At 41.9% G+C, this 13,667-nt stretch overlaps 1 protein-coding gene across 1 annotated transcript in view; it reads left to right on the forward strand.

The window, feature by feature from the left end:
• Positions 1-11,822, forward strand: part of LOC108520065 (zinc finger protein 701-like) — a 14,715-nt gene extending 2,893 nt beyond the window's left edge. The window contains exons 3-4 of the mRNA XM_017859338.1: positions 2,992-3,118; positions 9,215-11,822. Of these exons, the coding sequence (XP_017714827.1) occupies positions 2,992-3,118; positions 9,215-10,728 (1,641 nt within the window). The 3' untranslated portion in view covers positions 10,729-11,822. The remainder of the gene's footprint in view (positions 1-2,991; positions 3,119-9,214) is intronic.
• The last annotated feature ends 1,845 nt before the right edge of the window (positions 11,823-13,667 follow it).

A 13,667-nucleotide genomic window follows, 5' to 3' on the forward strand; every position in this document is an offset into this window, starting at 1 on the left:
GCATATTCTCATTCCACCTATTTTATTATTATTATTATTATTATTATTATTATTATTATTATTTCTGAAACAGAGTCTTGCTCTCTTGCCCAGGTTGGAGTACAGTGGCATCTCGGCTTACTGCAACCTCCACTTTTCGGGTTTAAATGATTCTCCTGCCTTAGCCTCCCAAGTAGCTAGGATTATAGGTGTGTGCCTGCATGCCGGGCTAATTTTTTTTTGTATTTTTAGTAAAAACGGGGTCTCACCATGTTGATCAGGCTGGCCTCGAACTCCTGACATCAGGTGATCTGCCCACCTCAGCCTCCCAGAGTGCTGGGATTGCAGGTGCACCAATTGTTATTAAATATATATTGTTATATTTAAACATCACATGATGCATGTATTTGTTTTGTGGTAAAACTCCAAGCAAAGCTGCAGCTTAGGCTCTTAGCTATAAAGCATCTCCTTTCCTTGTCACGTCCTCCACCCTCCTTCCAGCCTCACTGGGGAGCCGCTACTGTCAGTTCTGTGCCAGGTGTCAGAGCAAGTCTCGTACACGTGTATTTCTGCATTTTTATGAGACTTAAAAAAAAAAAACTGTACTAAATTTAAAAAAGAAAATTTTATATATATATATATTTTACTTTAGGTTTGAGGCTACATGTGAAGGTTTGTTACAGAGGTAAACTCATGTCATCAGGGTTTGTTGTACAGATTATTTCATTACTTCAGCGTCAAGCCTAGTACCCAATAACTTTTTTTTAATTTATTTTTTTTTGAGACTGAGTTTTGCTCTTGTTGCTCAGTCTGGAGTATGATGGCATGATCTCAGCTCACTGCAACCTCCATCTCCAGGGTTCAAGTTAGTCTTCTGCCTCAGCTGGGATTACAAAAAACCTGCCACCACGCCTGGCTAATTTTTGTATTTTTAGTAGAGACAGGGTTTCAACATGTTGGCCAGGCTGATCTTGAACTCTTGACCTAAGGTGATTCACCCTCCTCAGCCTCCCAAAGTGCTGGGATTACAGGCGTGAGCCACCACGCCCGGCCCCCAATAGTTATCTTTTCTGCTCCTCTCCTTCCTCCCACTCTCCACCTTCAAGTAGACCCCAGTGTCTGTTGTTTTCTTCTTTGTGTTCCAGGACATATTTTACTTTGATATTTGATCCTGCTAGTTGTGAAAATTTACATGTTGTCATGTTAGTAAACATGGATAACTTGCTCTTTGGCATTGGAAATTGGCTGAGTGACAACCTGTGGGTCATTTGCGATTTTTCTGTGTATAAAGAGTGCCATAGTGGTGGCCTCTGTGCATGCCTGCGTTCCTACAGGTATCTGAAGATTCCTCCAGGTCAGGCAGTTGAAGGAGTGATTGCTTCCTCTAGGATGAAGCATTTCCTGTTTTCTTAGATCCCACAAGATTCCCCCCTGCCCCCAACTGCCAAAGTGTCCTTTTCCAGCAAGATGAGATTCCTCTTCAGTTAAACAAAACTTGCTACTTTTTGTATTTTTAAAACTCATATATATACACACACACACAAACACATGCACATATATATACACACACACGTATATACATATATACACACACACGTATACACACACATATGTATATATATACACACACACATCCCCACACATATACACATGTATGACATACACGTACTTATATAAACACACACGTATGTGTTTTGAAAATCTGGGACAAAGGATATAGCAGGACGAGCCGCTGACAAAACCTTTCAGACACCGAGTTGTAGAAGGAAGGGCTTTATTCAGCTGGGAGCTTCGGCAAGCTACCGTCTTAAAATCTGAGCTCTCCGAGTGCACAATTTCTGTCCCTTTTAAGGGCTCACAACACTAAAGATTTCATATGAAAGCGTCGTGATTGAGCAATCTAGGGGATACCTGACAGGAGTTTCATGCACCGGTGGTCAGAGAGAAACAGAACAGGGCAGGGAGTTTCACAGTGTTCTTCTATACAGTGTCAGGAGTCTATGAATAACATGGGTTTCTAAGTTATGAGTTGATTTTTAACTACTGGGTTTAGGCCAGGCAGGCCCAGGCCTGGTTCGGGGCCTGGCGCGGGGCTGCCTGTCTTTGGTTTTACTTCCTTGTTTTTTTCTTAAAACAGGTGCTGAGTATAAAACAATGTACAACAATGTGAGAGGGTCTCTTTCTTTCCTCATTGATAGTGCTTTGTATTAACATCTAGTTTTTTGTCAGTCTGAGTAGGTTTTATTATTTTATAAACATATATATATGTAAATGGATTTTTGTACTTTGAATAATTTTGTTTTCATGTATTTTATTTTATCCTGAGATGGGGTCTCGCTTTGTTGCCCAGGCTGGAGTGCCCTGGCACGATCGTGGCTCACTGCAACCTCCACCCTCAGGGTCAAGCTGTCCTCCCACCCCAGCCTTCCAAGTAGCTGGCACCACAGGTACCTGCCACCATGCCCGGCTCATGTTTTTTTTTCTTTTTTCTTTTTTTGAGACCGAGTTTCTGTTGCTTAGGTTAGAGTGCAGTGAGGCGATCTGGGATCACTGCAACTTCTGCCTTCTGGAATCAAGCGATTCTCCTGCCTCAGCTTCTGGCATAGCTGGGATTACAGGCATGTTTCACCGCACCTGGCTGATCTTTTACTGCGGATGTTGTCATCTCTGAAGACATCACTCATGCTATGTCTCATCTAGATACTGAATGTCACTTGGTGTGTCAATATAAGTTTCAGACATTTCTTTAACAGGAACCCTGCTTTCATTTTTTATTTATTTCTTGTATTTTTCACAAACATAAGAAATTCATACTGAGAGGGTGCCATGACCTCTTCAAAAAGTGTAATCAAACACAACTGGGAGGACATCATGTGGTGAGAAGTCCCTTATTCGGATGTCAGAACATTCACTACAGTGAAACGCATGCTTTCCCCTCTCTCCTCTTCTCATTTTCTGTAAGGATAAGAGCTCCTCCCATAACCATTTGGTATAAATGTGTTTTCATTTCAGGGTCTGTTGACATTCAGGGATGTGGCCATAGAATTCTCTCAGGAGGAGTGGAAATGCCTGGACGCTGCTCAGAGGACTCTATACAGAGACGTGATGCTGGAGAATTATAGGAACCTGGTCTCCCTGGGTGAGGAGAACTTCCCTGCTGTGGATGTGCCCTTGTGTATCTTTGCATTTTCTCTTGTTTCTTTTGGGAGCCCCATTGTTCCTTGACTAAAATGGACACTGTGTTGAGTTTGAAGTGAAAAGCTTTGTGATGTAGCATCTAGACTTTCACTGTCCCCTTTGTTTAGATGTTCTGCATTTTTCATGGTACCTCAGTGTGGGTTCCAGAACTAAAGTAGGCACAAAACCTTATGGCAGGCTGGGCGTGGTGACTCACACCTGTCATCCCAGCACCTTGGAAGGCCTAGGTGTGTGGATCACTTCAGGTCCGGAGTTCGAGACCAGCCTGGCCAACATGTAGAAACCCCATTTCTACTAAAAATAGAAAAGTTAGCCTGGCATGGTGGCATGTGCCTGGCGTGGTGCATGCCTCTAACCCCAGCTCCTAGAGAGGCTGAGGAAAGAGAATCACTTGAATCCAGGAGGCGAAGGTTCCAGTGAGCTGAAAACACTCCACTGTACTCCAGCCTGGGCGACAGACTGTCTGAAGAAACAAAAACAAAAATAAAACCTTCTGGCCGACTTTAAACATCTCCAGTTCCCTGTTTGCTTCTCCTGTGCTTTCGATTCAGTAGTTCTTGGAAGAGAGCTCCATGTCCACGTATTACATATTGCAATGCTCCCCAAGCATTCAGAAGGAGGCAGGCAGTGGAGCAATTAGTGAAATATTTTCCCAGATCCATCTGTAATGTCTTCTTTCCTACTGAAACGTAGGGCTGGGACTCTAGAAAAGCGCCAGCATGTTATGGTTCTTTCTTTTTATAAGCAGAAGCCTCTTTCTCACCTGTTATCTCTGTGTTGGAGCAAGGGAAAGAGCCCTGGACTGTGGAGTGTGAAGTGAAAATAGCAAAAAAAATTCAGGGCTGGGCACAGTGGCTCATGCCTATAATCCCAGCAGTTTTTCAGTCCGAGGTGGGTGGATCACCGGATGTTGGAAGTTTGAGAACAGCCTGACCAACATGGAGAAACTCTGTCTCTACTAAGAATACAAACTTAGCTGGGCATGGTGGTGCATGCCTGTAATCCCAGCTACTCAGGAGGCGGAGGCAGGAGAATCGCTTAAATCCAGGAGGCGGAGGTTGCGGTGAACCAAGATCGCACCATTGCACTCCAGCCTGGGCAACAAGAGCAAAACTCTGCCTCAAGATAAATAAATAAATAAATAAATCCAGCTGGGTGGGAATGTATTACAGGTGTAAAGGCAGGTAAGAGCTCAGATGGGCAGAGTGGAAGCTCCACCTTCCAATAGTGTGTGGGGAAACTCTCTGCAAGTCGGAGAATTCTGTGGGAAAATGGAAGGTTCAATCCTGAGATCTCTGAATAGACATCTTTTTCCCCCCGCTTATTTCTCTGTTCTTTTTTTCTTGTCTTTCTTCTCTTTCTTTCTTTTCCTTTTCTGTCTTTTCTTTGTCTCACACTGTCGCCCAGGTTACAGTGCATTGGCGCAATCTTGACTAACCGTAGACTCTGTCTCCCGGGCTCAAAGGATTCTTGTGCCCAGCTTTCCGTACAGCTGGGACTGCAGGCGCTCACCACAATGCCCAGCTAATTTTTGTGTTTTTAGTAGAGACTGGGTTTCACTATGTTGGCCAGGGTGGTCTCAAACTCCTGATCTCGAATGATCCACCTTCTTCGGCTTCCCAAAGCAGTGGGATTACAGACGTGAGCCACCATGGCCCAACCATTGTTATTATTTGAGATAGTTTTGTCTTTTAGTTCTTAGTAAACATGTAAGTGGCTGAAGCATGATTCCAGGGTGAATATAACAACCACGTTAGTGTCCGTTCCTTTCAGTATGCAGAAGTGAAGTGTGTTGTATAGATATTTGGGCAGAGGTTATTGTTGCAGGTATGTTAAACATCTTAAATTATAGCATAATGATGAAACTTAAAATTTTCGTAACCTGGCCGGGTGCAGTGGCTCACGCCTGTAATCCCAACACTTTGGGAGACCAAGGTGAGTGGATCACCTGAGGTCAAGAGTTAAAAACCAGCCTGGCTAACATGTCAAAACTTTGTCTCTACTAAAATTACAAAAATTAGTGAGGCAGGGCAGTGCGTGACTATAATCCCAGCGGAGGCAGGCAGGTCACCTGAAGTCTGGAGTTTGAGACCAACCTGGCAAATGTGGTGAACTCCGTTTCTACTAAAAATAGAAAACTTAGCCAGGCATGGTGCCAGGTGCCTATAATCCCAGCTACTCGGAAGGCTGACACAGGAGAATTGCTTGAACCCGTGAGGTAGAGGTTGCAGTGAGCCGAGATTGCACCATTGCACTCTAGCCTGGGATCTAGGGCAAGACTCCATCTCTAAAACAAACAAACAAACAAAAACAGAAGAATTTGATAACCTGCAAAAACTATTCCCTCTCCACTAGAACTTGTTTTTATTTATGCCAACATTATTTCTGTGTATGTTCCATTTCGGTTGACATATATGTACAGTGTTTTTTCATGCCTTTTTATTTTAAATAATATGAAAAAAGTTTAGTTGTGAAGAAAAGGTACACGTGTGCCAGTTTCTGTATTTGTCCTTTTATTAATTAATTAATATATGTATTTATGAGACAGTTTTACTCTTGCCGCTCAGACTGAAGTGCAAGGCTACAACCTCAGCTCACCGCAGCCTCTGCTTTTTGGGCTCAAGTGATCCTTCTGCCTCAGACTCCCAAGTAGCTGGGATTACAGGCATGGGCCACCATGCCCGGCTAATTTTGTATTTTTAGTAGAGACAGGGTTTCTCCTTGTTGGTCAGGTTGGTCTCGAACTTCCGACCTCAGGTGATCCGCCTGCCTTGGCCTCCCAAAGTGCTGGGATTACAGGCATGAACCACCATGCCCGGCCTATCTGTTTTTTTAATTTACCTTTACTGGATAACTTTATGTGTGTTAGAGTTACTCTGTAGCCTTCTTCCATTTCCTCTTTGTTTTTTCTTTGAGATGGAGTCTCGCTTTGATGCCCAGGCTAAAGTGCAGTGGTGTGATCTCATCTCACTGCAACCTCCACCTCCCATGTTCAAGCAATTCTCCTGCCTCAGCCTCCCAAGTAGCTGGGAGTACAGGTGGGTGTCAACACGCCAGGCTAATTTTTTGTATTTTTTTTTGGTAAAGACAGGGTTTCACCTTGTTAGCCAGGATGGTCTCGATCTCCTGACCTTGTGATCCTTCTGCCTCAGCCTCCCAAAATGCTGGGATCACTGGCATGAGCCACTGCACCCAGCCTGTCTCAAGGTTTTTAACATGTTAGTGCTATTAGATGGCTTCAAGGATTGCAATTTTTACAGTACAGACTCTTAACTTCCTTTGTTTAATAAGATTTGTAAGCCGTCAGTGATGTTGATGATGAGATTCTCCTGTTCCTGCCTCAGTCATTACACTGTCCTGTCAGAAATAGCTTAGAATCGCCAGCCATGGTGGCTCACCCCTCTAATCCCAGCACTTTCAGAGGCCAAGGTGGGTAGATCACTTGAGGTCAGGAGTTTGAGACCAGACTGGCCAACATGGTGAAACCTCGAATGTACTAAATGGCAAAAATGTGCCAGGCGCAGTGGCTCACACCTGTAATTGCAGCAATTTGGAAGGCTGACAGGCTGGTCACTTGAGGTCAAGAGTTTGAGACAAGCCTAGTCAACATGCTGAAACCTCGTCTCTACTAAAAATAAAAAATATTAGTTGTACATAGTGGCATGCACCTGTAATCCCAGCTACTTAGGAGGCTGAGGCAGGAGAATCACTTGAACCCGGGAGGTGTAGGTTGCACTGAGCCAAGATCATGCCACTGCACTCCAGCCCGTGTGACAGAGTGACTCTGCGCTGAGGTGGGAGAATCACTTGAGGTAGGAGAATCATGCCACTACATTCCAGCCTGGGTGATAGAGCGTGACTGAATCTGAAAAAAAGGAAATAGCTTAAACTGGGAGGCTTAAGATGCAGAAATTTATTTCTCATGAATTTGGAAAGTGGGAAATCCAAGAGCGAGGTGCCAGCCAAATTGGTTCCTGGTGAGAGCCTTCTTCATGGTTTAGCTCAGCCATCTTCCTGCCATGTCCTGACACAGTGGAAAGAAGAGGCAGTGAGCCCTTTAATATCTCTTTTTATAAATGCACTGGTCCTATTCATGAGTAGTCAACACCCATGACTGAATTCTCTCAAAGTCCGCATCTGCAGGAACATCCTATTAGAGAATACCAAAACTGCCAAAGCGAATTTGAGAAGTAGTTGTGTAGTTTGAGTCTTATCCTGTCGCCCAAGCTGGAGTGCAGTGGCCTGATCTCAGCTCACTGACACCTCCACCTCCTGGGTTCAAAGGATTCCTGCCTCAGCCTCCCAAGTAGCCGGGATTACAGGCACCCTCCGCCGTGCCCAGCTAATTTTTTTTTGTATTTTTAGTAAAGATGGGGTTTCAGAATGTTGGCCAGGCTGGTCTCGAACACCTGACGTCATGATCCGCCTGCCTCAGCCTCCCAAAGTGCTGGGATTACAGGCATGTGCCACCGCACCTGGCCATTAGTCAATTCTTATTCGTTATAATGCTGTGTATTTCCTTGACCTCATCAGAGGTCAATCTGTTAAAATCAGAAGGTAGTGATCTTAACATGTAATTCAGTTCTTATATTGTGTGCTGGTGGTAAGTAGAAATTGTGGCTTTTTTCTTAAGTGGAAATTGTTTACAATTCTGCAGAATGTATGAATGTACGTATTATTTTCTTGTTTTATCATTGGTTACAATATTTTATTAATTGAATTTTATGATTTTACATGTGAGTATTCAGTATGTGGCATGCAATATAACTGACACACTTCTCTCATTAATGTCACAAAGTGCCACCGGGCACAGTGGCTTACGCCTGTAATCCCAAATGGCCAACATGGTGAAACCCCATTCTCTACTAAAAATACAAAAATTAGCCAGGCATGCTGGCTCTTGCCTGTAATCCAAGGTACTCAGGAGGCTGAGGCAAGACACTCACTGGAACCCAGGAGGTGAAGGTTGCAGTGAGCCAAGATCATGCCATTGTACTCCAGCCTGGGTGACAGAGCAAGACTCCGCCTCAAAAATATAAAAGTAATAAAATATTTTTTAAAAAGTCACAAAGTGCCTATTCTACATGGATATAGGAAATATTTCACAGTTATTCAGAAAAATGTATTAACATTTTCTTTTTTTGAGATGGAGTCTCACTCTTTCGCCCAGGGTGAAGTACAGTGGCACAATCTCAGCTCCCCACAGTCTTCGCCTCTCGGATTCAAGCAATTCCTCAGCCTCCGAGGTATCTGGGATTACAGGTTCACACCACCACGCCCAGCTACTTTTTGTATTGAGGTGATCTGCCTGTGTCGGCGTCCCAAAATAGTGGAATTACAGGTGTGAGCCACCATGCCCTGCCTTTTTTTTTTTTTTTTGAGATGGAGTCTCACTTTGTCATCCAGGCTGGAGTGCAGTGGTGCAATATTGACTCACTGCAGCCTTTGCCTCTTGGCAATTCTTGTGCCTCAGCCTCTCACGTGGCTGGGACTACAGGCACGGGCCGCCATGCCTGGCAAATTTTTGTAATCTTTTCTTACCTTCTCAGTGCTATGATTGTTTGACAATACAGAATTTCCATTGATTTTGATTATCATTACAAGAGCTTGTTGTGGATTATTTACCAATATAGTATGTTGTCTGGTCCTTTAACACTTATTTGTATACTCTGAATACACTGTAAATATAAAGAATATATATTTTTTCCTTCTTTGATGTGACAGTCTTTTTTTTTGCAAATTATGATACACTTTAGGGTCACAGTGGAAAAACACTCCTTACTTCAGGCTTACACATGTTTGTACCCTGTCAGTGTTTTGTCGTGATATTGGGAATAGGCTTCCGTAGAAATGATTTGAAGTACATGTAATTGCCCTTTATTTATTAAAGAATCTTAGTTCTTTTGTGTTCCTAAACTTTGAAGATCATGTTTGGGAATTTCAAAATAAGTATTGTTATTTGTGTCCTATTTACACATTTCAGTATTATTTACCATCTGCACTTAATTGGAAACCTATTGGTGTTTATATTTTGTAGCTATCTCTTCCAAATGCATGACAAGGAAGTTCTCATCAACAGGGCAAGGCAATACGGAAGTGATCCACACTGGGACATTGCAAAGACAAGCAAGTCATCACATTGGAGATTTTTCCCTCCAGGAAATTGAGAAAGATTTTCAGGACTTTCAGTTTCAGTGGCAAGAAGATGAAAGAAATGGCCGTGAAGCACTCATGACAGAAATCAGAAAGTTGACTGGTAGTACAGACCGACATGATCAAAGTCATGCTGGAAACAAGCCTATTAAAGATGAGGTTGGATCAAGCTTTCATTTGCATCTGCCTGAACTGCATGTATTTCAGAGCAAAGGGGAAATTGATAGTCAAGTTGAGAAGTCTATCAATGATGCTTCCTCAGTTTCAACATCCCAAAGAATTTCTTGTATTCCTAAAACTCATATTTCTAATAAGTATGGGAATAATTTCCTCCATTCTTCATTACTCACACAAAAACAGGAAGTACACATGAGAGAAAAATCTTTCCAATGCAATGAGAGTGACAAAGCGTTTAATTGTAGCTCACTGTTAAAAAAACGTCAGATAATCCATTTAGGAGAGAAACAATATAAATGTGATGTATGTGGCAAGGTCTTTAATCAGAAGCGATACCTTGCATGCCATAGTAGATGTCACACTGGTGAGAAACCTTACAAGTGTAATGAGTGTGGCAAGACCTTCAGTTACACGTCGTCCCTTGTAATTCATAAGGCAATTCATACTGGAGAGAAACCTTTCAAGTGTAATGAATGTGGCAAGGTTTTTAATCAGAAAGCACACCTTGCACGTCATCATAGACTTCATACTGGAGAGAAACCTTACAAATGTGAAGAATGTGACAAAGTTTTTAGTCGCAAATCACACCTTGAAAGACATAGCAGAATTCATACTGGAGAGAAACCATACAAATGTAAGATTTGTGACAAGGCTTTTGGACGTGATTCACACCTGGCACAACATATTATAATTCACACTGGAGAGAAACCTTACAAGTGTAATGACTGTGGCAAGACCTTCGTTCAAAATTCATCTCTTGTAATGCATAAGGTCATTCATACTGGAGAGAAACGTTACAAGTGTAATGAATGTGGCAAAAGTTTTAATCACAAATCAAGTCTTGCATATCATCATAGACTTCATACTGGAGAGAAACCTTACAAGTGTAATGATTGTGGCAAGGTTTTTAATCGAAAATCAAACCTTGCACGTCATCATAGACTTCATACTGGAGAAAAACCTTACAAATGTGAAGAATGTGACAAAGTTTTTAATTTCAAGTCACTCCTTGAAATACATAGGACAGTTCATACTGGAGAGAAACCATACAAATGTAAGGTTTGTGACAAGGCATTCAGGTATGATTCACACCTGGCACAACATACTGGAATTCACATTGGAGAGAAACCGTACAAGTGTAATAAGTGTGGCAAAGCCTTCTGTGGCCAATCAACACTTATTCACCATCAGGCAATCCATGGTGTAGGGAAAGTTTACTAATGTAATGATTGTCGCAAAGTCTTCAGTAACGCTACAACCATTGCAAATCATTGGAGAACCATAATGAAGTGAGATCTTACAAGTGTAATAAATGTGGCAAGTTTTTCAGGCATCATTCTTACCTTGCAGTTTATCAGCGAACTCATACTGGAGAGAAACCTTACAAAGGTGATGATTGTGGCAAGGTCTTCAGTCAAGTTTCATCTTAGGCAAAACATAGGAGAATTCATACAGGAAAGAAACCTCACAAGTGTGATGATTGTGTCAAAGCCTTTATTTCACATTCATGCCCCATTACACATCAGAGAATCTGTACTGGACAGAGATCTTACAAGTGTCATATGTGTGGCAAGGTCTTTAGTCTGAGGTCACTCCTTGCAGGACATTAGGAAATTCATTTTTGAGGTAATAGTTCCAAATGCAGTGAGTATAGCAAACCATCAACCATTAATTGACATTAGATTCAAATCAGCATTGACCTGAGTTTGAGTTGACTTAACATTGAGTTCAAGCATTAATTGAGATTAAAGTGTTTATGTTCAGAGGATTAGGCCAGGTGCGGTGGCTCACACCTGCAATCCCAGCACTTTGGGAGGCCAAGTTGAGTAGATCACTTGAGGTCAGGAGTTTGAGAGCAGCCTGGCCAACAGATGTGAGCCGTTTTCCCAGCCTGTTTTTTTGTTTCTTCAACAAAACTGATAGGGATTTTATGGGTATCATGTTGAATCTAAATCACATTGGGTTACATAAACATTTAACAATATTAATTTTTCCAAAACATCAATATGGGTTGTATGTTTATATATGTTTTTAATCATTTCAATCAATGTTTGTAAATGTCAGTGCATGAATTTCTCACGTCTTTCTGTTTATTCCTAGGTATTTCTTACTTTAAGTTCTCTAGCAAATGGAAGTGTTTTTAAATTTTCATTTAAAATTGTTTATTGTTAATGTATGAAAATTCAACTAATTTTTGGTGTTGATATTGTATTGTGCAAATCTACTGATGTGTTTATTAGTCTCAGTAGTACTTTGACTCTGATTTTCTACACAGAAGATGTCATCTACAAACAAATAAAATTTTATTTTTCTGATTGCGAAGCATTTCATTTCTTTTGCTATTTCATTGCTCTGGCTAGGACAGCCTGTATTTATTGAATAGAAAAAGTGAGAGCATTCTTGAATCATTTGAGATCCTACCGGAAAAGCATTCCGTTTTCCCTGCTTGGTTATGGTTATTTCCACGTTGGTCACTTCATCAATGGTCTTTCTATTGGTGAGGTAAATTTCCTTCTCTATTTTGTTTAAGATTTCTTTGTTTTTCTTTTTTTTTGAGAAGGAGTCTCGCTTTGTTGCCCAGGCTGGAGTGCAGTGGTGTGATCTCGGCTCACTGCAAGCTCCGCCTCCCGGGTTCACGCCATTCTCCTGCCTCAGCCTCCGAGTAGCTGGAACTACAGGCGCGCACCACCACGCCCAGCTAATTTTTTGTATTTTAGTAGAGACGGGGTTTCACCATGTTAGCCAGGATGGTCTCGATCTCCTGACCTCGTGATCCGCCCACCTTGGCTTCCCAAAGTGCTGGGATTACAGGCGTGAGCCGCCGCACCCAGCTGTTTTAAGATTTCTATGATGATCAGACGTTGAATTTTGTGAAATGATTTTTCTCCATCTATTGAGATGATGTGGTTTTCATCTGTCATTCTGTTCAAGTGGTATATCACATTGATTTGCTTGAATATGTTGAACCATCCTTGGATGTCAGAAGTAAATGGCACTTACATATCTACGATCCTTTTATATATCCTCTTGAATACAGTTTTCTAGTACAAGAGGTCTTCAAGAAGCTCATGGAAAAATACATATTATGAGAAAATTGTGCATGAATTTCACAGTTTTTGCACCAAAATAAACTGGTACAAATCTGTTATAACATGTCTGAATAGGCTGTAGTTTGAGGCACTAAGAAGGATAAGGCATGAGTTTGAAAAGAGACTCTTATCAAAGCAATATAAATTCTACTAAAATTGAAATAAGAAGAAACATCAAATTTACGATGAGACCAGATGCAGTGTCTCAGGTCTCTAATCCCAGCACTTTCAGAGGCTGAGACAGGTGTGTCACATGAGCCCGGGTATTCAGGACCAGCCTGGGTAACATGGTGAAAATCCCTTCTATACAAAAAACACAAAAATTCGCTGGGCATGGTGGCACATACCTGCAGGGCAAGCTACTGTGGAGTCTGCAGCCCAAGGATGGCATGAGCCTGGGAGGTTGAGGCTGCAGTGAACTGTGATCTTGCCACTGCTCTCCATCTTGTCTCAAAAAAAAAATACTTATGGTAAAGTTTGGGTAGACGAATAATGATATCATTGATGCTTTATGAAAAGGTTATGGGGACGATGCCCAAAAGAAATCAGCAGTTTGTAAATGGATAACTCATTTTGAGTTGTGAGAAGACAATGTTGAAGGTTATGTATGGAACGGCAGGCAGACCATCCACATCAGTTTCACAGAAAACAACAATCTTGTTTGTGCTGCAATGAAGAGGACTGATAGCTAACAGCAGAAACAATAGTCAAGAGGTTGAGAACAGGCTGGTTAACATGGTGAAGTGCCATCTCTACTAAAAATACAAAAATTAGCTAGGTATGGTGGCGGGCACCTGTAATCCCAGCTTCTCGGAAGGCTGAGGTGGGAGAATCGCTTGAACCCAGGAGGCGGAAGTTTCAGTGAACCGAGATGATGAGCCATTGCACTCCAGCCTGGGCAACAAGAATGACTTTCTCTCATAATAATAATAATAATAATAATAATAATAATAAATATCAAGCCCCTTCTCTTCCTTTCTCCGCCATCGTGGTGTATACTTGACTCCACTTCTAGCCATATCTTCTCATAAGACTTTCAGGATTAAGCGATTCCTGGCCAAGAAAAAAAGC

Source organism: Rhinopithecus bieti, unplaced genomic scaffold, assembly GCF_001698545.2.
Source record: "Rhinopithecus bieti isolate Rb0 unplaced genomic scaffold, ASM169854v2 scaffold_50799, whole genome shotgun sequence".
Lineage (NCBI taxonomy): Eukaryota > Metazoa > Chordata > Mammalia > Primates > Cercopithecidae > Rhinopithecus > Rhinopithecus bieti.